Source organism: Panthera tigris, chromosome E1 (assembly GCF_018350195.1).
Source record: "Panthera tigris isolate Pti1 chromosome E1, P.tigris_Pti1_mat1.1, whole genome shotgun sequence".
Taxonomy (NCBI): Eukaryota; Metazoa; Chordata; class Mammalia; order Carnivora; family Felidae; genus Panthera; species Panthera tigris.
The window spans coordinates 35,437,284-35,461,972 of NC_056673.1; the positions used below are offsets into that span (position 1 = coordinate 35,437,284).

Here is a 24,689-nt window from a genome sequence, read left to right on the forward strand (position 1 = left end):
GAGGTGACGGAAGGAAGGAACAAGGCAGTGTCAGCATGGCTTGTCACCTCCCCCGCTCTGAGGGATCCCCCACGTGCAGCTATCCCTGGAGCTGGGGATTTGGGTTAAATGCATGAGGAGGGCTTCAGGCAGGGGGAGGAGTCTGTCCTGGGTAAATGGGGACCAGTGTCCAGCCACCCAGGAGGGTGGGAGAGAGGTGAGTCTTGTTTAATTCATAAGCATCAATTCTCTCTCCAGCTTGCCTTTGACGGCCGCCTTTTACCCAAAGTGGTTTTCATGAGCTTTTCAGAAATGGGTCCAGATCTCCAAGGAGGCTTTTCCGGTTCCAGGCCAGGCCAGGCGACTCCAGCCAGGTGGCTTGTGTTACTTGAGGGCTTTAGCTGCCTGTCTTCAGCCTTCCTGGGAAAGGAGACCCCATCCTCCTCCCTCTTCCCAGACTGCCAGAGAAAGGGCCCCTCTTCGGCATTCTGTATCCCACACCTGCTGTGTTCTAGGCTCTGCGCCAGGTACTGGGCGCACAGAGATGTGAAGATGGTCTAACGACTGTCACCCATTGTCACTCTCTCCACTAGCAAGCATTGCTCCCTCTCGGCAGAGCTGAGCAAGCCCTTCGGGGTTAAGGCCAGAAAGTGAGATGACATTGGCCCACATCACGAAGGCTGATGGAAAAATGAGAACTTCAACCCATAGCCCTCGGCCCAGAACTTTCACCCCAGCAGCTCAAGGATGAAAAGGTCTTTGGGGGCACCTGGGAGGCTCAGTCGGTTGAGCGTCTGACTTCGGCTCAGGTCACGGTTCGTGAGTTCGAGCCCCGCGTCGGGCTCTGTGCTGACATCTCAGAGCCTGGAGCCTGCTTCAGATTCTGCGTCTCCCTCTCTCTCTCTCCCTCTCTCTCTGCCCCTCCCCTGCTCATGTTCTGTCTCTCTCTCTCTCTCTCTCAAAAATAAACATTAAAAAAAACTAAAAAAAGAAAGAAAAGAAAAGAAAAGAAAAGAAAAGAAAAGAAAAGAAAAGAAAAGAAAATGCCTTTGCCCAGGGTCATGGCCTCCACCCCAGGCCTCATGCCATGTTCCATATGGGAGACCCAGGCTGTTGGGTAGGGCACACGTGGGGGGAAGTCAGGGGAGAAGCAGTGGGAGTGAGGGTGCAGGGGGAGATCTCCCGCCTTGCCTACCAGGTGCCCACCATGAGTTACATCATCAGCTGCCCCCCGCCCCTTGTCTATGCTTGGAGACATTTCTAAGATAGAGCAGAACCCAGGCCCTGGAGGCAGACTCCTTGGGTTCAAATCCTGCCTCCACCACTTCCTGTGTGACCTTGGACAAGTCATTTACACCCCCCCCCCATAAGTCTTAGTTTCCCCATCTGCAGAGTGGGGATAAACCACAGTCACTACTTCATATGGTGTTTGTGAAGAGTAAACGAGATTTTGGCCTTTGAGCCAGGTGACCCAGATTCAAGTTCTGGCTCCATCTCTGGACAAACCAATCTCTCTGTGCCTCGGTGTCTTTGCCTGTAACCTGGTAACCATACCGGTTCTTAGTTGGTGTGGCTTCAGCGGGGATGAAATGAGTTCATATGCAGAAGCACCGGGAACCGTGTGAGGAACGTAACAGGCAGAATTTTAGCTATCTATTGCCTCTAGTAGGCACAGTATTGGGTAAAGAATGCGCCAGAGCCGCATGCCTGCACGGAGCAAGGGTCATGACGTTGCCGTTGTTCAGGCTGCCCTCCCGGTCTCGTCTCCAGCCTCTAACGATGAACTCTTTGCTTCCCCAGGACGGTGTCGTCCCCCACATTCAGCTCACGCTTCAGGAGGTGAAAAGGGGCAAAACGAGCCAGTTCTTTGGGCTGATGGGGAAGCGGGTGGAAGGTGAGTGACAAAGATGGGCGCTGTCCAGACAGGGGTGGTTCTGAGCGGGTTCTGTGAAACCAAGCCCAGGCACCAGGCCAGTAGGGGTCACCCGTGCCATAGGGTGTCCGTATAAATGATCGTCAAATAGCGACGCTTTGTGGAGAGATCATTAGGCCAGGCTACAGGTGTGAAAACAGGGGCTGCCTCTGGCATTTGGGGGTGCAGCCACCCCTAAGGGTGAGGGCATCGAAAGTCAGATGCTCAACCGACTGAGCCACCCAGGCGCCCGTTTTGTTTTGTTTTCTTTTTTAACAACTACATACTTACATATATATGCAAACAGATACGGAAATTTCTAGAAGGATAGACATCAAACTGTCAACAGTGGTTACATCGAGGCTGGGAAGTGGAGGTGAGGGGAAGAGGGTGAAAGGGACTTTAATTTTGACTCCACAAACCTCTCATTACTTGACTCTTTTTATAGTGGGCATGTATTCAAAGGCTGCTTTTGTAATAAAAAAAAATATATGCACATTAAAAAAAAAAAAAAAAGGCACTGAGCCCCAAAGAGCCACCAACCCTTCCTGCCTCGCCAAGCCCCCAGGGAAGCAGTGTGACTCTCACTCCTTCTTCCTCTTCCCCCCAGAAATACCTCCTATCCAGCCAGAGAGAAGAACAGGTAAGTGTTGTCTAGGTTTTCCTCTCAGCCTGCTCCCTGGGGAGGGCGGAGTTGTCCCAGCCACTAACAAGCCGGAGGTGGGGGACATATTCTGGCCAGGGGCATGCCAGGCTGGCATCGGAGAGGGTGGGGCCAGCCTGGTTTGGCCACACACTAGGCTTCCTGGCTGTTTCCTTAGAGAGGTGGTCTGTGCGTGTGGGGTTGGGGGCGGCGGGGGGTGGGGAATAGTTGCAGGGATAAGGAAGAGACAGGATACAGCCAGTTCTGCCCAAAGGTTTCAAAATCACTTTGGGTCTAAAGCCTGGAATTGGAAAAACTAACCAATCCATTGCCCACACTGAGCCTAGAAGGATCTGAAAAGTGCAAATCTGAGCAGCCGGTACCCTGCCCCAAATCCCTGGTGAAAAGAGGGGGAAAAAAAATCAAAAGAAAACCGACCAACCTTGACCCACCACACCCTCGGGACTCAGGATCAAGTCCAATGCTCTGACGACTCACCACATCCTCCGGGCTGCTCTCACGGGCTTGACTCCAAGCCCCACCTCTCCTTCCCCCACTGCCTGCCCTACCCTGGGCGCCGTGCTGTCCTTGGCACATTGCCCTGCCCTGCCTTGCTGGGTCACGTGACTGGTGTCCCCAGAGTGGCGCCCCTCCCACCTCGGGCAGGAGCAGGTCTGCTGTCTCCTCTGTACCCACAACGCGAGTTTCCATCAGTGAGAGGGGCCCCCTAGGTGTCTGTGGAAAGAACGACAAAGGGAGGGACGGTGAAGGAGAAAGAGGCGGAAATCAATGAATGAAATCAGTGAGCGAAATGAACCAATCCACGGTTCTTCCTCAACTCCCAGGATGCTTGAGGAACGACTGCATTTACAAGGCCCCAGGGCTGGCCCTGCCCTGCCCTGCCCTTCTTGGGTCCCAGGACGGCCTTACTGTGCTGCTCTCCTTCTTTTCTGTCTCTTCTAGCTCCACCCCCAGGGCACCCACCAGCAGGCACAAAGAGCGTGGGGCCTCCTGGGCAGGGCAGGACCCTCTAGAGAAGGTAGGTGAGAGCCTCCAGCGGATTGCAAGGGCATCAGGAGAAAGCGACCAGACGCCTCACTGCGTCTCCACGGTGGGAGCTGCCCAGCAGCTGGACAAACAGAGCAGGGTCCCCACCAGCCATTAGGCAGATGTCCCATAGAAGAACGCAGCTGAAGTGCAGGGAGGCGGTCCCTTTGGTGATCCAGGCCCGAGACAGCTGTAGTCCTGAAGCTGGACCCTCTCCATCCAGATGGCAAGTCCTCTGTTTCCCCCCACCCCACCCCCACCCCAAGACTCTTTTCTAAATGTCTGGGCGATTCCATCTGAAGGGCCATGGAAGTCACCTCAGTACCAACACGGGATCAGTGTCCCTCCATGCAGAGTGTGGGGCAGGGATCGTCATTTTGCAGGGATGGGAAGCAACTTGCCCAAAGTCACACAGTGAGCTGAGGACAGCAGGGACGAACGCTGGGTCTCCTGCTGCCTAGTCCGCTGCACCTTATACATCTCCAGGAGGGCCTCTGGCCTTTCAAATACTGGATTAGCACTGCCCTTCTTTTAGACAGAATAGCTGAGGGCTGGCCCATCCGTGCTCTGGAGGCGCTTACGATTGAATCCGGGAAGATACAATACCCGACAGATGAACTTGTCATTTGTCCAACATATGTACAGCCTGGGGGTAGGGAAGTGGAGGGCCCAGAGGGGAGTGACTGGGGAAGCCCTCCAGGGGTGGGGGGTGGGGTGGGACAGACAAGGTTCTTCTAACCGCCGCCGTCATGCACAGAACCCTTCCCAGGCAGAGAGGACAAGGACCACGGGTCAGAGTGAGAGCGCCCACCGCACACTTCCCAGGGGCCGAAACCCCGTCTCCTTACCTGGACGTTACAGCTGACAGCGGCCAGGCCAACGCGCTTCTCCGTGCGTCTCCCACGCCCCGACGCAGCCGTGTCCCAGCCGGCTCACTGAACTCACTGCGGTTCCTTCCAGGACTCTTCAGTGTTAGGCAATGGTGACGCATAAAGGCACTGTTGTCTCAGTCGCGAGCTGGGGCTGACCCTGCCCTCCCTCGGCACTCAGCCCCCATCTGGCGACTAAGCAAGGGTCGAGTGCTACCTGCTTCCACGTCTCCTGTGCCTGGAACACAGTAGGGGCTCAATAAACGGACAAACAGTGAGCAGTTTCTTCTCTGGCACAGGGTAGACGGCAGGAATGCCCAGGGGCCCGGCAGGGCAGCAGGCGAGGTCTTTTCCAGAACCGCAAAGGGAAATTCTAAACAGCCCTGGTCCCCACCTTTGGGACACAGGTAAGCAGGACAGCCCCAGCCTGAAAGCAGACACCCTTTTCCCTACTCACAGGTCATCATCTCAACGACCCGAATCCATGGGTCCACTGACCTGGAGAGGAATTGGATCCCAGGTCCTCCTTCATCAATTCTCATGTATAAAAAGGGGCTCTTCAAGTAACTGCTTTGCTTTTGGGACACAGGCAGCTAGTTCATGCTGAGCACTGGGGAGAGCTCCGGAGCAACGAAACACTTCCTACCCTTAGGGAGCCCCCAGTCTGATGGGGAGACCACTGTCGCAGCCCCAGGGGTTAATAGGCAGGCAGGGCACAGAGGACTCTGGGATGCTTAGAAATAGGCCCGCCAACCAGAATGAAACCACGGAGGGCAAAGCTAGGGAGTAAGCGTGGAGGGGCTATGTAAAGGAACGAGTAAGGAGTTGTGTGGGCTCAGCAGAAGACAATTCATTAATTCCCTAGGGTACATAACATTTAGTTTCTGTGTCCCTCTCTCCACAAAGGAGGAAACGGGCTAGAGGTTTTTTGGGAGGGGTACATCTGATCTTTTGGGAGTGGGGTGGCCAGGCTGTTTTTATTATTTAAAAATTTTTTTTTAATATTTATTTTTGAGACAGAGAGACAGGGCATGAAGGGGGGTGGTCAGAGAGAGAGAGGGAGACACAGAATCCGAAACAGGCTCCAGGCTCTGAGCTGTCAGCACAGAGCCCGACGTGGGGCTTGCTTGAACTCACGACGTGTGAGATCATGACCTGAGCCAAAGTCAGACGCTTAACCGACTGAGCCACCCAGGCGCCCCCAGGCTGTTTTTAAAGGGAGGGGAAGAAGGCACTGGAGGAGAGGGAAGGCCCTTCATCTGGGTGCCGGGGAAGGTTTCAGTGAAAGCAGAGACCAGTAAGGGGCAGCCAGATGGGGTCAGCACAACCAGTTAAGATAGATCCCTCTATTTGACCTGTAATAAAATAGCCTCCATCCTGTTCATCATGAGCCCTGAATCAACCTCAGGTCTCCCCGTTCTTCCTTCTCCCACCTCAGCCAGTGAGCCAGATGGGAGTGGGGGCGGTGCAAGCCCTCTCCAGACACCCCTGCAGAATTCCCCAGTTAATGCACCCCTTACTCCATCCACTCCTGAACTCCTATCCCCCGTCCCCCCACCCAGTGCCGTGGTCCCAAGAGGCGGGTCACTGTCATAGCCCAACTTGAAGGAGTGGCAAAGAGGACTGAAATTTGGGACATTTAAGAGAAGCTGGAGTCACCAAATATTTAGTGAGCTGCCTCTCCGTGCCGGCACTGGGCCAGGAACTCAGACGGAAGAAGGGGGACACAGATTTGTCCTTGAAGATCTAACGAGCCTTACAGGGGGGATTGAGATGTGCAAAGGCCACTCCCTGCTCTCCATTGATCCTGATCTCACCCCCCACCACGTTCCCTCAACTTCTGGTTCCCGCACCTACCATGCTGGGGAATTCTTACTTAGAGGTCAATGTCTCTGAAAAGCTTTCCCGAGCTGGGAACTACTCATTCACTCCCGCCTCTGAGTTTCCAAAGCACCTTGCACATACTTCCATGACATCACTCAATATAGGATCTTCTAGCTCACACGTCCCGTCAGCAGGGTTTCTCAAGCACGCGGACCACATCCCATGCGTCTTTATCCCAGAGCCAAAGTAGGGCTTGGCGCCTAAGAGGTCCTTGGAGAGTGTTTTGACAGAAGGGCTCACACTTCCTGTCCTCGGGGAGTCTCTGTCTCTAGAGAGCCATGAGGCAGCCAAACTTAATACAGGTACCTGAGATAAATAATCGCAGCCACAGCTTATCACACACATACCGTGTGGTTCTCAACCTCAGCAGGTGCTAACGCTGAACTCTTCACCGACCGCCCCAAAGGCACTCCTCCCCCCTCCCGCCCCCCCACCCACCGTGGTGGGCATCTCCACAAATGGCACCTCTGCGTGCCCGGTAGAAACCTGGGAGCCACCCTCTCTCTACTCCTCGTGCCTCACATCGAATACGTCCCCCAGTTCTTGGCTTCTCCAAAATCCATCTCAAATTCCTGCCCCCTCCACGACCACCCTTTGTGCAAACCGAGGTCTTCCCTTGCCAGGAGGGCGACACCCCCCCTACTTCCTTGCTTTCCCACCTGACTGCCAGACCCACCCCCATCTATGCGCCACCCAGAGCATGACCTTTTAAAATGGGAAATCGGATCCCGCCAGCCCCTGCTGGCCGCAGTCCAGCTTCCAGGGATAAACCCGACAGTCAAGGCCTCCAAGTCCCTGTGCTCTGTTCCTTCCCCCACAGCCGGGCTTTCTCTCAGGCCCTCACACACACCAGGGCTCACCTACACCCGGCTACATACCCAGGCTCTCTGCCTTGGGAGAGCTGCCCCCATCCCTCCACTCCCCACCCCTGGCCAACTCATTGTTCAAGATAAAGGGTCTTCTCAGGGATTCCTTGATAACCAAGCTCAACCAGCGGCCTCCACTGCTGCTCCCACCCCCGGTCCTTTTCCCTTCGCAGCACTGATCACAATTAGAAATCATATGTATTCATATCTGCCTCCTCCAGGAGACTGCAAGGCCTTTTTTTTTTTTTTTTTTTTTTTTGGACAAATGAACATCTGTGTATAAGCCAGGCATTCTGCAAGACAATTTCCCTTCATAGTTACTATCCTCACTCTGCAGGTGACAATAAGCCACACGCTTGAAGTTACACGGGAAATGGCAGACCCAGGATTTGAGCCAAGGTGCCTTCGCTCCAAACACCCAAACCCCTCCACTCGCTTGGTCTACGCCTATAACCGTACAGACAAGTCCCAGGCAGAATTAAGGCTTCACAAGGAACTCCTTTTTAGCTGGGCCATTTCAATTGGTGGGGAAGAAACTTCCAGATGTCTACCCCCCCCCCCCCCCCCAGCATACCAGTCTTGCAGGAGTCTCCTTCCAGATTGGATCGTTTTAGGAAATGTTACTGTGTTTTCCTCTAGGAAAAGCCCAAGAGGGAGGTTTTGGGAAGCTGTGAAGTCAAGAAACATACTGCTACTTTTTAACTGAGTTGATTTCCTAGCTTGTGTGGCTACAGTATCCTTTTTGCCCATACTATAGGGTTCAGTGGAACACACTTAGGGGAGGATTATCCAGAAAAAAGAGGAGAGGGGGTAGAGACTAAGCCAGCTGCACTCTGAGGCTGTGTGTAGGGGAACCACCAAGGCCATGTGAGCTGAGCCAGCTTATGGAAAGACTTGAAAGCCAGGATGAATGTGACCTTAATCCAACAAGCATTGGGAAGCCCGGTGGATGAGCAGGGAGGCGACGAGCCACGTCTGGACAGCAGGATATTCTCCACTCTTCCTGACCCGCTTCCATAAGGAGGGAGCTGAGATTCCAAGGCCAGGCAGGGACCTCAGAAGCAACTTGACAGCTGAAACAAGCTGAATGGCCACACCGGGCTCGAAGTGGCTCCCAGGCTGCCGTAGTATGGCCTAGGAATAGTGCCCCTGGAGTTACACAGGGGGTGGCCCTTTGCCAGGCACACCTGGTTTCCAGTCACAGGCAACCAGCTGAGGCAACCTACAGGCCAAACTCAATTCCTGTCCTCGCATTTCGAAAGTTCTCTTCTGCCCTTGCCCAACGCTGTGTGTCAAAATCATCTGCAAGGAAGGGCTTCAAACGGTATTTCACCCTTGCGTTTTAGTTTCAAGCGGTGCCAGCAGGGGTCACTGCCGAGGCCGCATTCAGGAGGGAGGCCTGGGATCTCTGTATTCCACTTCTGCACCTCCTCCCACGCCCGGTCTCTCTTCGCACGGCCCTCACTCTTCACTTTCGCTCAAGCTTCGGGTGTGGAAACATCTCAGCTGGTTTCCCACAGCAAAAGCGGAAGCCGCCAGCCTATCACTTCTGCCTCATTCAAGGGGTCAAAACAAGTGAAGAGTCCAGCCCACTCTCCAGAAGGAAAAGGATGGCTCTTGCTGGGAGGAACAGAACACATAGCCAGAAATGGCAGAGACTGCTGGTGGCCAGCTCTGGAGATGATCTACCACGTGTGTGTGTGTGTGTGTGTGTGTGAGAGAGAGAGAGAGAGAGAGAGAAAGAGTAGGTTTCTAATAACTCTGGAATAAATAGAAGGTGAGCTGTTCCCAGAAACGAACCCCCAGTGAAGAAGGGAAGGCTGCTTGGAATGAACGTGACGGGTCAAGGATAAAGGTGTTTATATCTCAGAGACCGTCTGGGGCGAGCAACGGAGCCTGTGTTGTGCAACAGCACAGGTTATTTTTCTCCACTCTTGGCACAAATAAACAAGCCCCCAAACTCGCAAATGGCGGCCACATGACCGGCATCTCTAAGGTCTTGCACAAGGCCGAGGAGACAAACTGGTATTTCAGCACCAGGGGCATTTGTCACCACCAGGCGGTCCTTTGTTTCCTCCTCGGTGACACTGGCATTTGGTTGGAAGACACCACAAAGGAAGTGGGCAATTACACTGCCCCCCTCGGCAGGAGACAGTCTGGGAGAGGCAGTCATACAAGTTTGGAGCAGAAAGTGCCGGGGCAAATCCGGCACGTCTAGTGCTTAGAATTCCATGACCCAGCTGAAGACCAAAGATCGTGTCTACGGGACGCCTGGGTGGCTCAGTCGGTTAAGCGGCCGACTTCAGCTCAGGTCATGATGTCGCGGTCCGTGAGTTCGAGCCCCGCGTCGGGCTCTGTGCTGACCGCTCAGAGCCTGGAGCCTGTTTCAGGTTCTGTGTCTCCCTCTCTCTGACCCTCCCCCGTTCATGCTCTGTCTCTGTCTCAAAAATAAATAAACGTTAAAAAAAAAAAAAAAAAAAAAAAAAGAAGATCGTGTCTACAACTCCTAGCACACCCCACATAGTTAACCAAGTTTTCACTTTATCCTAACACGCAGAACCCCGTGCCGTGTTTTGTGTATATGCACGCTTGGGAGGCCACGGGAGGAAGTGGAGAGCCACAGCGAGCCAGGCCCGCTCCCTCAGCGGTCACTTTACCTTACTCCGTGGGACCGGTCATTTGAGCCTGCACACACAAACCAGCTGAGGGCTCTGGGGGGGGGGGTGTGAAGGCGGGGTTCACACTTGCTCACAGAAGCTTTCACAAACCAAGTTTCTTATTTCTGAACCTCAATGCAGGAATGGACTTCGAAGGCGGGGTCTCCTGAACTGTAGACAAATGTGTGCGTATCAGCATCGCGTGCATTCCAGAAGATCCAAGGCTAGTTTTTCTCAAAAGGTCAGAAGAAAAAAAATGATAGTCTCTGCAGAGAGCTACGACGCGGGACCCCGGCACCGGTCACACAACCTGCACTTCCTGGATGCCATTTGGCCTATCAGTGGCTCTTTGGATGAAAAGGCAGGAAGGTGAAGTTACTAATACACCGTAAGTCGACGCTTTCCATCCCATTCCATATTCCAGAAATGTGTACCGTAAGCTGTGGTCTGTTTTCCTACTGGCCTTTCATACGTAGCCCCAACCTCCATTCGAACCAACTACTTTTCGCATCAACTCCATGCAAGACCATTCCCAACCCTAGGCAGGCCATCTGCCCAGAACTACAGGGACAAAAACAAAGCTGACAATCACAAGCGTCATCTTGGCCTATACAGGGTAAACCATATTGTTTAAAAAAAAAAAATCACTTGACTCCCTCTACTTCCTTGGGAGAAATGGGAATAACAGGCAGAGGGATCACGGGGCTCATGACGGCATCGTTAACGGGTCTGGAATCAGAGGGAATCAGGACTTGGTTTCTATAATCCAGCAGCAAGAACTCTGAGCCTCCAATTTTCCCATGAAGAAGAGCGAGGTATGAGGAGGGAAGGAAACCTCAGGAAGGGAGGATGCTTACTGAATAGCTCAATCCTAAACTCAGCAGCACCAGAACAGGGCAAGGCTTCTGCTTCCTGGTTCAGGTCTCTGGCCCCCAGCTGCTGCTTATAGGGTCAACTGAAGTCCTTTCCTTCATCTGAAAGTTTCCACGTTTATTTTTCTTGCAACGGAAACCACTGGAAGTATGGACGCCCGTGGCTGAAGCAAGGAAATCCCAAAGGGGGAGGATGACTGGGGTGCATGGATGGATGGCTCAGTCAGTGGAGCGTCTGATTTTGGCTCAGGGCATGATCTTGCGGTTGGTGAGTTCGAGCCCCGCGTCGGGCTCCGTGCGGACAGCTCGGAGCCTGGAGCCTGCTTTGGATTCTGTGTCTCACTCTCTCTCTGCTCCTCATCCTGTTCACGCTCTCTCCAAAATAAACATTAATTTTTTTTTTTTTTTTTTTTTAAGTGGAGGGGTGGGGGGGATGACTGATTATCATGGAACCAAAAACGTGGAGAAAGATAGAGGGTAGGGTGTTAGGTTCTCACGCTGGACAGACTACAAAATGAATGTTCTGCCTTCATTGTTTGTCACCTTAGGCTCCAGGCGTCCTGCAGAACCAGTGTGAATTACTCCTGCGTGGGGCCGACGTGAGGGTCAGAGGCAGTGGGAAGGCTCATAGCAGTGCCAAGCATATACAGGAAGTAGCCAGCACACGCCAGGGCTCCCTTCTCCTCCGGAAATAGAGTAGGCGCTTCCACTTAGAGGGTTTCAGGAGCTGGATCCAGGAATAATTCCAGACTTGTTCTGCTAGAAAAGAGCGTAAGCAGCCGAGTTGCTTTTGTGCAGGTAAAAAGAGTCAGAGGGGTCAGTCTTACACAAAATCGCCCAGGAAGTGAACACTCTGTTCCCATACCTGTAGGGGATTTAAACCAGAGAAATCTTTTACTTTTCCGTAAGGCACGTTGGGTGGCAATCAGCTGAGTCTTGGGATCCGGACTGTGCGCGAGAAAACTTCTAGTGCCCTGACCTCAACATTCCAGGCTCATGGCTCACATGACGCATTCCAATGTTTTAGAAATGTGAGCGAGCAGGGGCGCCTGGGTGGCTCAGTCGGTGAAGCGTCCGACTTCAGCTCAGGTCGTGATCTCAGTCAGTGGGTTCGAGCCCCCACGTCGGGCTCCGTGATGACAGCTCTGAGCCTGGAGCCTGCTTCAGATTCTATGTCTCCCTCTCTCTCTCTGCCCCTCCCCTGCTCATGCTCAGTCTGTCTCAAAAATAAATAAAAACATTAAAAAAAAGAAAAAAAGAAAAGAAATGCGAGTGAGCAGAATTTCCCTTTGATACAAATATCTAGAATAGGGAGATTTGGGTATACATCATTCTAAGAGTTTAAGAAGGGTCTTTGTTTCTTCTTTAAGAATTTATATATTTTGAGAGTAAGCAAGAGGGGGAGGGACCGAGAGGGAGAGAATCCCAAGTAGGCTCCGTGCTGTGAGCGTGGAGCCCGACCAGGGGCTTGTTCTGGAAACCGCAAGACTATGACGTGAGCCAAAATCAAGAGTCGGCCACTCAACTGTGCCAGCCTTCCTTTTCCTGCACTGGGTAAACGTTCCAGGGCAAATGAGCTCCTTTCAGAAAGCCTCTCAACTTGGGCGTCAGCGACTGGCAGGAGATAATGCTATTAACAAAGGAGCTTAGTGAAGAGAGGGAAACCTGTCCCCACTCCACTCCAAGTAGCCACTGTACCCCGGCTATCCAACTTCCTGCTGGTTCCTTTGCACTTGGAATCACAGGAAAATGCACTAATAATAATGAGGCACCAGGCTGGCTCAGTTTGTAGCACAGGTGACTCTCGATCTCGGATTTAGGAGTTCGAGCCCCACGTTGAGCATACAGCTTACTTTAAAAAAAAAAAAAAAAAAAAAAGGAATACCGACCCATCACTGCTATGCATACCTATTAGCGGCAACTGAGTGAGGCAGAGAGAAGCCGTCCCACCGAGAAGAGTTCGGAGCCATCACTCCCTCTATAGATAGCCTGCATCAGAGAAGACAACAAAAAAATTCCACAGCCACAAACCACATCCCTCAACAGTCAGCTTACTGCCGGGGAAGATAAACCCCAAGCGCGCGCACTAGGAGCGCCGGGTCCTCGGCACCCCGTCCAGACAAAGAAAGGCTCCTGCGCAAAACGGGCTTGAGCAGAGAACATGCTTTATTGAGGAGTAGATATAGAACAGCACATTCTACCACATGTGGGGAAGGGTTAGCTTCGATAAAAGGCCTTTACCCCTTAAGAAAACCCCCAGTGAAGTTGCTTTTGGATAAACTTTTAACAGTGACACTGAAACTGGCAGGGAGCTGCCACTGAACATGCTTAAAATTAGCTCCCCCCAACCCACAGTGAGTATAAGTAGTGTACAGAGATGACAGGAGAAAGGCACAAATGACCAGAGTCGGGATTGTGGGGAGGGCTCCACACGAAGACAGCGGTGTTGGAGGCGACCAAGTTGGGAAGGGTGGCGGGTCCTACATCAAAAGCTGCCCCAAGATAGCAGGTTATAATGGGCCGGACAGAAATTAGAGGGAGCATCTCTTCCTTTGCTTGAAACCAAAAATAGGAGACCAGAGAATGGGCGGGGCGGGGGGGGGGGGGGAGGTTGGGAAGGGACGGTGGCAGATCCCAAAAAAGGAAATGGAGGAGGAGTTCTTGGAAGGGCAGGAGTGCTTCAGTTCAAGAGGGGAGGGTGAGGCACTGTCGAAGAGGAGCCAACGTTGGCGGGGGGTGGCCACTCTGCCCTGCTGAGTCATGGGCTGAGAGGAGATCCGGAAGTCCCTCGCGGTCACTTCCTACTTCTCCAGGGATGTCCGGGCAAAAAAAAAAAAAAAAAAAAAAAAATCACCGCGACTGGGACAGAAGTAAGGGTGTGTGCCAGATCGGACTGGCGGGTCCTGGGGAAAGGTCCGTGCAGCCTAACGACCCAGGGAGCGTGCGACCTGGACATTATTTTGGCACCTGCAGACGTACATAAAACGGGGCGGGGAGTTAGGGGAGGAGAATACATTCAGGACTGGGCACTTCCCGGGGAGGCAAGGAGCACTCATTGGCTTCCCCCGAGACACTGCAAGTTCACTGCAGGTGAACGCCAGGGACAGAATCACCACCTCTCGACCCTCCTTCTCCATTTCATTCGGATAAATTACATACTGTTACCAAGTTAAAAACTACAGGTCTCCGGTCAGCTGGACGCTGATCAAAACCAGACCTTTCAATAGAAATGGTGGGGGGGAAAAAACTGCAAGGGAGATAAAAATCCAAAGGGAATGGACCCCTCCGAGTGGGCACACACTCACAAGCGTTCCCTCTTTCCTGCTCTTCCAAAAAAAAAAAAAAAAAAAAAAAAAAAAAAAAAAAAAAAAAAAATACACGTTAAGGAGGAACTAGAAAGGTCCTGGTGGCGACAACCGTTATTTGGAAGTCTGGTGACCGGGGCAGCAAGATGCACTATTACAAAGTTCGGGAGACACAATACAACCTGAAGGGGCTAGAGGGCACGAGGGGAACCAGTGACTGGACAGGTACAGTACCAAACAGAACACCTTGGGTCAGTGCTACGAGGGATCTGTGCTCAAGTCTACTCGAGATCCCATCCAGGCAACCTCACTGAGGCCGAAACAACAGTTCCTCAGAACCAGCGTCTGCAGAGTACGTGAGGCTCGGAGCCAGGACAGTCCTGAGGGGCATGGCCTTCCCAGAGGATACTGTACTTGCCAATCACAAGAGCAACAGAAATGACAGACAGATCCCTAGGGTACGGATTCCTACTGCTGGGGTTCGCTGGCTCAGAGTAACAGGTCACTTTAAGTGCCCTTGGGAGGGGTCCATTTTAAACAGCTCGGATCCATGGTTTTATTGGAGTTGGATCTTTTGGCCTCCTTGGCTATCCACTCATCAATCAGGTCCTGGGGGAGGGAGAACAACAGGAAAAATTATTATACGCGTTCAACGAAAATGTCTTTCTACATACAGATTCCAAAATGCTGGTCAGTCAGGAAGGAATCGCCCCAAGTTTAATGATATGCTAAGGTGCGAAAGAGGTATAAAAATATCTCCGGATTTACAAAATGCTTTCCCGCAGAATCCGTTTCTTCCTACTGTGTCCTCCGTAAGAAGTGAAAATTATTCATCTTCCCCTCTTATACAGGAGTCAACCAAATCAAATTAAAAGTGGCCATGACTTGAGATGGAATCTGTTAAAGGAATTTAAAAGCACTTGCACGAGCCCTACGGTCTACGAAGATTCCCCTCTACAGATGGGCAATTTTTTCCAATCGAAGAAAATCATGCAACGACACGAGTACTGTGGGACACAAAGCTGCCTAACTGAGCGGCTTCACTTGTGTCATCCGAATCTGAGACAGGAGCTTACCCAAAGTTTCTGAGGGGAAGATAGGAGGGAGACAAGCCTAACAGACATTGCTGCCTATGGAAAAAAAAAGAGAGAGAGAGAGAGACCCAGTGAAAGGTGTATATAAGCACACTCCTCCTTTAAGAAGAGAAGGCGGGGGGCACCTGGGTGGCTCAGTCGGTTAAGCGTCCGACTTCGGCTCAGGTTGTGATCTCATGGTTCGTGAGTTCGAGCCCCGAGTCAGGCTCTGTGCTGACAGCTCAGAGCCTGTTTTGGATTCTGTGTCTCCCTCTCTCTGCCCCTCCACTCACTGTCTCTCTCTCTCCAAAACACTAAACATTAAAAAAAAGGAAAAAAAGAGAGGGCTGCCTTTTGGGTGTTAAGCCCCCACTTCGCTGTTAAGCCTTAAGAGACATTTAGCCATGAGCCAGCAGCTGACAAAAACTTTACCTGTCTCTTTAAAACTAGATGTTTTCCTTTCCAGTACTTGAGCATCTGAAGGGCTTGCAGAGTGCTGACAATGTCCACAGGATTCACAGCTGTCTCCTGGCTAATTTCTGAAATAGAAGCACTATTGAGAACCTGGCCAAAGTACAAACCCTCAAACCCCCAACTGAGCCTCCCTACCGCCACCCCCCCCCTTAGAGGAAATCCAAATGGTTGGAATCTTTGATACTCAACCCAACCTGTTCAGAAAAAGTTTACAAAACATTCATTTGACCGGTTCTAATAACTACAAAAGAGGAATAGTACAGCAGGAAATCACTCCGGCCCCTATGGAAATCAAGGTCAAAGACAGACCTGATTAAATTCTTCCACCCTGGCGTAAATATACAGGGATGTCTTACCAGCTCCTGTGTGTGCCAAAAGACCTGATGGAAAATAAACGTTTTTCTTCTTTCTGGACTTTTGTTACCAACCCCAGGTTTGTGAAACCAAATCGATAACCATTCCCAAGGGGCCAAACGCTCTGGAACCCGAAGGCACCTTTAGGGAGAGTCTCTGCAGTGCCCCGTATTCAGTGGGCCTTCTATTCTCATATTCAGATGAGACACAGAATGAGGCATTCTCTTTGCAGGTTACACGCACAGCGGGGCCAGTGGAAAAGCTGGACTATCCAGTGGCATTAACATCTTGGGTACCAACCATCTTCAAGAGTCAAAACACCAACCTTTGATAGAAATCTCTTTGCCTTGGAAATTATGCAGGTAACGGAGAAGCACTTCTTTCCAGTAACTGCGATAGCTTATGAGTCCCAGGTCGGAGAGCGGGCGTTCCGGGGAGCCAACTTTTTCTTCCACTTTGGAAAGCAAATAACCTGCCAGGGAATGGAACACACACACTGTTATTTCATCCGAACGGCAAACGACATTGTGCCAACGTGGCAGGCCTAACGAGAACCGTCTGCTGTGCGGTACGTTAGGATTCAGACATTCAACAAAATACAGTGTGGCTGCTGTATGGTATGCCACCTCGGGATAAACCAAAAGAAAGAACGTTATGTTAATATTTACTTGTAGGAGACAGGAAGAAAACTCGAGAAGGTTTCACACGTAGAAACTTTAGAACAATGGTTACCTGTAGGTGTGTGTTGGGAACAGGGGAGTGGGCACAGAGACGGGAAGCCATTTCATTATGTCACTTTGTGTGTTTTTGGAGATTTAAAAATTTTTCAAATAGATTATTATCTCAGTACCTACATCTCGTTATGGGGATGCAGTCCACAAACTCCACTCTGAGAAACCTTAGTGGGAAACTAACCTGCTTTCGACAAATAAATAGCAAAGAAAAACAAGAAACAGATGGAGTGGGAACTTTCAGACTGCAAGTGACTTACAAGCCACATCTATCAATGCCAATATGTCAATTCTCTTTGGAATGAAGTAAAAATAATTACGCGTGCTTTTTAAAGGAACAGAATCATAAAATTAAGGAAATCTGAATACTCTAACTTAGGTTATTAAGGGATTTGGGGAGGTTTGGTTTTGTGTATGTTTTAACCTGAAATAGATCTTTTCTTTTAGAGACAACCAAGTAATTGAGGGTAGAAACAGAGGTAAAACAAGACTGGCCAGAAAATGCTAATCATTCATTACAGAGGGTTTTAGGCAATGATTCTACTTTTACGGATGTTTGAAATTTTCCATGAAGACAAGTTTATAAGATAGGTGTCACCTCTTCAGAGTTACAGGCACACACACACCCCCACCCCGGTAGTGGGACTGTTCCTGATTTCATCTCTTCCCAGGTGGTTTAAACATGGAAAAGCTGGAAAGCTAACTCTAAGAATTCTAATTTTGACCAAAACATGTCATAGAACAGTGAACCCTGCATAGAATACAGTTGATTATCATTTACAAGAAGTTAAATGTTGTCTGAAGTCACGGCAAATACCGCACCACCGCTCCTAGGGGAAATACCGGGTTCGGTTTCTATGAGCCTTCTGTCATATTTTCATCAACCCACCATTATGTAACCTTGTTGTAAGTGTTTCTGTTTCACAACTTATTTAACATACATTGTTGACTCCTTAGCATCCAGCTTCCGGCCAATAGCACCACAACCTACGCCTGAATGCAGCCTGCCTAACTCAGGTATTTTCTCTGCGAGGCACCCCACAGCCTTTCTGGATGGCATTTCAGCACTACACTCAGGGGCAATTTAAAATCACCAACAGGGGCACCTGGGTGGCTCAGTCGGTTGAGCGTCCAACTTCAGCTCAGGTCATGATCTCGCGGTTTGTGGGTTCGAGCCCCGCGTCGGGCTCTGTGTGGACAGCGCAGAGCCTGGAGCCGGCTTCAGATTCTGTTTCCCTCTCTGCCCCTCCTCCATTTATGCTGTCTTGCTGTCTCTCTCTCTCTCTCAAAAATAAGTGTTAAATTTACAACAAATACAACCAGCAACAAAAAGCACAAAAATATGAAAAATGTAGCACTGACGGATCGTGAAACAAACATCTGTTTACACCATGAATGCTGAAACAAGGCACCTGCTTGTTTGGAGCTGAGAAAATGCAGTGACTTTTTGCTGCTGTGTGCGTGTCTACAAGTGACGGCAAAGTGCCGAGAGTATTGACTTGGGGTTTAAAAATAAATTCCTAAATACAGAATACACTATTGATGCGGCCCGAAGCCTCCACCAGGTATATATATAGGGACTGCCTCTAGACAAGGCCTTACAAAACCGAAATCCCTAATCCGGGAGCAGATTTGAAGCCTTATGCACGTATATGCTGTTCCTAAGCCTCAAACGGGGATAATCCTCAAAAGCTTACTTCACTATCCTCTTTCTCCTACTCTCAGGTACCAACTCCGGGTTGGTCCAACGAAGGTTCATTGTATACCAGGCTGGCCGGAATTGCTCAGATTTTTCTCCACATATTCATTCACTTGCTACACGCCTGCCCGGAACTACAGGGACCACAGGACAGAAAGATGACAATGTTCCCATAGCCCCTGCCCCTTGTGGAGCGTGGGCCTTAGCAGTGTCACTTACTGAAATCAATGAGCATCTTGCCATAGCCCTGTCTCATGTACTGAGGCATGGTAAGGATACAGGACACATTGTAGTTGAGGAATGAATTCTTTTCCTGAAATCAAGAGCAAACAGATGGAAGCAGGTCACGAGGGTTTGGAACCAGAGGGGTCCGCAGTCCCACAGATTCAGAATTAGGCACCGGCAAATATCTGGCTAACCAGTCCCGGGGAGTGGCTCACAGCTGTTAACGTCCACACCTACTAGGTATGGCCAAAGCCATTAATCCCAGGGTTTCCCTAGCTCTTGGGATCAGTCTCATTTTCAGGGGGCGGACTCAGAGTTCTTTATAGTCACAGCGCAAGGCAAGGAGGTCTGAGGTTTCGACTGCTGAGTTGGTGTCGGGCAACCCTCTGTAAATGCTATTCTTTTAAAAGGGGGTTGCCCACTGGAAAGGAGGGAGACCCCAAAAGAGTAAGCCCCCAGTTTGGAAGGGGTTGGTCAACAAGCAAACCACATTCTGGAGGATTCCGCTTATGTCAAATGTTCACAAGAGGCACACTTCTAGAGATAGAGGGCTGGGAGGGGTTGGGTGGAAATGTGGAATGTTGCTTAGGGGTTTCTCGCCAGGGTAACGAAAACAGTGGGGCCTGTGTCGTTGCCGCACAACTCTAGTAAAAACCACTTAAGTATGCACTCTGAATGAGTGACTCGTATGGTATGTGGATTACACTTCAATAAAGTTTATATTAAAAAGTCCTAAGCAAAATCTGGCCTTCGGTCTTCAAAGGCACAGTGGGGTTATCACTGAAAAGAGCCCAGCTAGAAAGCCAGGCAAAAGGAATATATTCCTGGTTTTAGGCTAATAACAGAGGGCAGAGCCAGGAGGGTTGGCTTGACTACAAAATGTGGGTTTTAAGGGTTAGCAGGCAGGGCCTTGGCCAATAATTAATAGGCAGCTCCAGCCCACAAGTCCAGAAATGAATAAACCAGAAGCTTTCAATAAAGAATTGCACATTTTCATTAAACAGCCTTTGATACATGGATTTCCGAGCCCCGAGCCCCCGCCCCTGCAAGGGAAGGGCGATCATCACTGTCCAGGGTACTGCCTCTTCCTTGTCAGTGATTTGGGTCCCCATATGCCAACATCAATCACCCCTGCTGTGGCCATTAGCTTCTTAATCTCCAGATCCTGCTGACCTTGGAAAAATATCCAATCAGGTGACAGCCGGTGTTGTCCGCTTCAGTCATAACATAAAACAGGAAGGGTTCCACATCGTAATATAATGTCTTGTGGTCCAGAAAAAGCTTGGCCAACAGGCACAGGTTTTGGCAGTAGATCTGGAAACCGAGAAACAGAATTCATGTGTGGGCCAGCGACTCCTACACTTATCAGATAAAGGCCTAAAATTAAAGATCATTATTGCTGATGAAACGGCAAGTGTACTTTGGTCAATAGTTGAACTTTATCTTCTTTACAGGGCGAGATGGAGACCAAACACACGCCTTCTGAAGCCTGTGAATATGCACCACCACCACCACCGCCGACGCAGCCACCCCTCCTGCCACTGTTTACCTTGTTCTTCTTGCCATCTACTTCAAACACAGAGACGGAGCCTTTGCGATAGATCTCGTCGCCGGGTGGGTGTTTCCACACACATTTAGCCTGCAGGAGAATGGAATTCATATCAGGGAAACAAGCTTTCCCCAACAAGACTACCGCTCAAGAGGGAAAATGAATCACAGGTCAAACTTTAGTTAGCGGAGATGACAGACAGCTGACACACTTGAGAAGGTACAGCAAGAGAGAGTTTGTTTCAGTAAAACAATTAAAGTCTTCTAAAACCATAGTAATATTTTTATGGTATTTTTATAGCAGTTTAGAACAAGATTTCTAGATGGTATTCTGGCCCTGCTTCAACCCAGGAGATTAAAATCATCTACTACGTAAAAGACAGATAAATAAAAAATACCCTTATTATAAAACGCCTTGTGCCAACAGGAAATTCTTAAGCAGCTTATTTCCAGCAGCTTAGAGTTGCTAAGTAAGGGCAACAATACTTGACGTTCACCTTTACCAGTACACTTTGCTACCACCTAGCCATTAGTCTTGGTTTTCAGATCAGAAAATAGGCCTGTAATAAAAACTACCCCCACCAAAGTGTTCCCTTTGGTATATAAGGAATAGGAGGAGCAAGTCCTTTCTGTGGCTTTAAAAAAAAAAAAAAAAAAAAAAAAGGAAAAAAAAAGTCAAGCAACAAGAAACTGCAGGGGTAAATGGGCACCCGGCCACAAGGGGGCACAATGTACCCCCCCCTTTCCTCACCTTCAATGGCTAACAGATCTAATTTTTTTTTTAAGGTTTAAGACAGAGACAGCACAAGCAGGGGAGGGGCAGAGAGAGAGGGACACGGAATCTGAAGCAGATTCCAGGCTCTGAGCTGTAAGCACAGACACAGGGCTCGAACTCACGAACCTTGAGATCATGACCTGGGCTGAAGTCAGTCGCTTAATGGACTAAGCCACTCAGGTGCCCTCTTAACCGATTTAATGCAGGCTGTCAGCCATTGCTGTACATGGATGAATTCTTTTCAAAAGTTTTATGTGAATACATTTTTTTTTTCATTTTTGAGACAGAGAGAGACAGAGCATGAACGGGGGAGGGGCAGAGAGAGAGGGAGACACAGAATCGGAAGCAGGCTCCAGGCTCTGAGCCATCAGCCCAGAGCTCGACGCGGGGCTCGAACTCACGGACTCACAGACCGTGAGATCGTGACCTGAGCTGAAGTCGGACGCTCAACCGACTGAGCCACCCAGGCGCCCCTGAATACATTTTAAAATATCATTTAAGAAGCGCATGTACGTGGAACATTTTCTACCAAGTTTTATTGTGACTTTTGGTCAACTCAAGAATCATGGCCCAATTGGTCACATGTAAATCCAAGTATTAACTGGAATTACTTCAAGAAAGCTCCACCCAGTCTGTTCCTTTATCCACCTCCTTATTCATGCTGGCTCTTTCCAATAACCTAATTAGTGTGACACTCACTTGTTTAGAAACAGAAGCCAAACTCTTGGCCAAAAGGCCAAAGAAGGCCCACATCAGTGATTACTCCTAAAGCAATGGGAATCAGAGGAGGCGTGGACGAAAACAGGTTTTCATTTCCGGAAATTCGATTCTTGCACCTCACTTAATGCAGGAGGTCCTCAAATACACATAATGTTTACCTGGCCTTCAGATTTATCCAAACCCTTTTTTTACCCTTCTACTACTATTTCCTGCCCTTTTTGACTACTTCATTGGTTAATGCCACTAAATAACCAGAAACAAAAAGGAAGAAGAAAGACTTAAATGGTGAGAAGTTCACATCCATAAAAATACCAGCCTTACTTTCACGCAGCAGCACGGTATTTTAGCTTCCCCTCATGGTCTACAACGGTTGGAGACCAGGCCTTCTGGTACCGCTCCCCACCCTCTCCCCACACTGGTGTCTCCACCAGTCCTGCCCATCTCTCCAGCAGTCCCTCTCTACCCGAAGTCAAGCATGCAGGGGTCTGAATGGCTTAATTCACTGGGGCGGTTCTGGGCCACAACACTGCAGACCACGTGTTCAGCGACGGGAACACAAAAATGCAGTTATCCCCCAACCCAACTAGGGAGAAGAGTGGAAAGACAGAAACCCTGGGTTGTAGATGCTGGCCATATGGAAATCCTGGAAAATAAGGGGGGAGGGAACAGAAGAAAAGACACCCTGAAAGGTTTTAGAGCCAAATATGCTGTGACTGCAGAAACAGGGAAAGGAAGGTTCCCTGCCGGAAACGCTCCAGTCTTTCCCCATCTCTGCTCCCAGAAATTCCCATGTTTCAGACAAGACTTTTCACCCCACAACTAGGGAAAGAAAAATGGCTTCATGCTACAAAATATCTAGTAACCAATAAAGTGAGTGTCATGTCTTTATTCCTATTTAAATCAGAAGGACAATGTTCAGGAACCAGAAAGCACTAAACTTGAGAAGGCACCAAAGGACCCATTTTGTAAATTTCATAACTTGCCTCCTTTAAATAAGCATTCATTCAACAGTCACTGGGCATTTACTGCCCACACTGGTTGCTAGGGATATACAAAGGTGAGTCAACGTTGTCCTTGCTCTGTCTAATGAAGTCTAATCTAATGAAGTCTATTTGTTTTCATCTAGCTTGGGACACATAAAAACTGCAGGCAGGTCATTTATAACCCAAGGAGAAACAGAAAGGAGCAGGCAATGTGTATGACAGGATGTGGTTAAGGGACATCAGTTGTTTCAGGTGCCACACAGCACACCTTGCCACAGGCTGAATCCCCCAACCCTGAGATGTGGCTTTCAATTTCCTATGCCTTCATCTCATTGCTATGGACCACGGAGAGATGCATGGATAAAGGCCATCCAGACAGACAGCAATATCTGGAGCTCCAAAGCTCATCACCATCATGATTGCAGAACCCCAGACCCGGACAACTTACCATGTGCCGGCGGAGTATCGTTTGGCTCTTCATGTATTTTAAACAGAATTCGCACATGTAGAGACGTCCCAATCGTGCATACTCTTCAGGATAGGGAGAATGGTACCAAGTATCGAGCTCATAACGACCAAAAGCAATTGTTTTAATCATGTTGCTCCCCTCTGTGATTTGGCCTTGCAGCCGTAACTTCTCCTAGTGTGGAGAAGAAATCCAAAGTCAGAAGATTAGAATTGATCATCTGTGTTATTAAAAAACCCGTAGTTAGCTTACTATGCATACTACCACCCTAGGCTATGAGAAAAATAGAACTGGCTTCTAACTCACGAGAAATCTGCACTATGGAGGGCTACCTACCTGGGCATGGATAATCAGGAAGGCTTCTAGAAAACTCCTGCCTACACACTGCCTGGCACAGGTCTCAACAGACAGCAAGCGGCTTCTCTCTGCTCCCCCCTACCATGCTCCAGGCCTTGTCTCTTGAACCTCAGAACAAGTCCTTGGTAAAATTTTGTTTTTAACCAGCCTGCACCAAACGAAATTTTAAAGCAATCTACCAAGAATGCAAATGCCCCACCCTTACTGGACACTTCTAAAATGAAACAGAAGAGAGTATCTAGAATGTGCTTTGAGATCTGCTTCTAAAGCTTATGGATCGTTGGGACAGAAATCTACTGGGATAGGGGGCCATCCTCTCAACCTCGGTCCCTGAGAAAAAAAAACATTCCTGAAACATGGACGGGTGCTTTAATTCTGTAATCTAAACTCCAGATAAAGTAGAAAATACTTTTGGGGATCTATCTCTACTCAGTCGCTAGAATTTGTCAGCATAACCAGGCGGAGAGCAGTGAAGCAGACTAACCTGGGGAATGCTCTGTTCCGGAGCAGAACAGAGAAAGCCAGCCATAGCACAGCAGCCCAACCCAGCCCAGCCCAGGGCAGCTATCAAACCCTGCCTCCTCTAAGTTTCCAATAAGTCTATAGGAGGATTTGTAAATTAAGTGTTTGATAAAATTAAAAAAAAAAAAAGGTTTAACGGGATGTTCAGGTTTTAAGCTAAGTTTCCCTCAACACATTTAATCTGTTAAATCAGAGGTACCACAGTTTTTAAAAGCAAAGTTGTTGAAAATTCTGCCTAGGGTATCAAAACTATGTGTAAAACTAACTGTAAATAAAAAGCAGAACACAAAACCAGCTTCATGTATGAAACTTGGCTAGGTCAACGCTGAATTTTCTAAAATATCCACCTACAGTCTTTTCCATTATTCCTCTTCACTATTCTTTTAGAGCTAGCCTGGAAGGGCTGAAGAAACTGCTAAGCCTAAGCCAAGTTCCTGGAGGGGGTTAAGAGAACGGAGAGGCGCATCAACCAGTCCAGAGGCTCTCAGAATTGCAAATTACCCAACTGAGACCCAGGGGCACCTATTGTCTTTACCAGCCTCAATACCTCCACACCCGGAACTGGTCCTTCCGGGAGGTGAAAGGGAGAGAGAAAACCCATCAGGCAAAGGAAAGAGAAGGGAGGAGGGGTAATTAATTTTAACTATGAATGGGGTGGATCACCTCGAAGCTGGATAGCTGGGGGAAGGGGAAAGAGATTCAAGCGGCAAAGTACGTTTAATTCCTGG

The 24,689-nt window shown here is 49.6% G+C and overlaps 2 protein-coding genes across 3 annotated transcripts in view; one reads left to right on the forward strand and one right to left on the reverse strand.

The window, feature by feature from the left end:
• The first annotated feature begins 1,483 nt into the window (after positions 1-1,483).
• Positions 1,484-3,568, forward strand: TAC4 (tachykinin precursor 4). The gene is made up of 3 exons (XM_007085703.3): positions 1,484-1,873; positions 2,502-2,534; positions 3,498-3,568. Exons 1-3 carry the CDS (start codon positions 1,579-1,581, stop codon positions 3,566-3,568), a joined length of 399 nt encoding a protein of 132 aa, XP_007085765.2. The 5' UTR covers positions 1,484-1,578.
• A 10,502-nt stretch (positions 3,569-14,070) lies between these two features.
• The window catches only part of KAT7 (lysine acetyltransferase 7), a 30,445-nt gene continuing 19,826 nt past the window's right edge, over positions 14,071-24,689 (reverse strand). For both annotated transcript variants that reach the window (XM_007085705.3, XM_007085704.3), the window contains 7 exons: positions 23,065-23,256; positions 20,140-20,229; positions 19,764-19,904; positions 18,585-18,678; positions 16,261-16,407; positions 15,540-15,646; positions 14,071-14,643 (listed from right to left, as the gene is read on the reverse strand). In XM_007085705.3, coding sequence (XP_007085767.1) covers positions 14,542-14,643; positions 15,540-15,646; positions 16,261-16,407; positions 18,585-18,678; positions 19,764-19,904; positions 20,140-20,229; positions 23,065-23,256 — 873 coding nt within the window. In that variant the 3' untranslated portion in view covers positions 14,071-14,541. The remainder of the gene's footprint in view (positions 14,644-15,539; positions 15,647-16,260; positions 16,408-18,584; positions 18,679-19,763; positions 19,905-20,139; positions 20,230-23,064; positions 23,257-24,689) is intronic.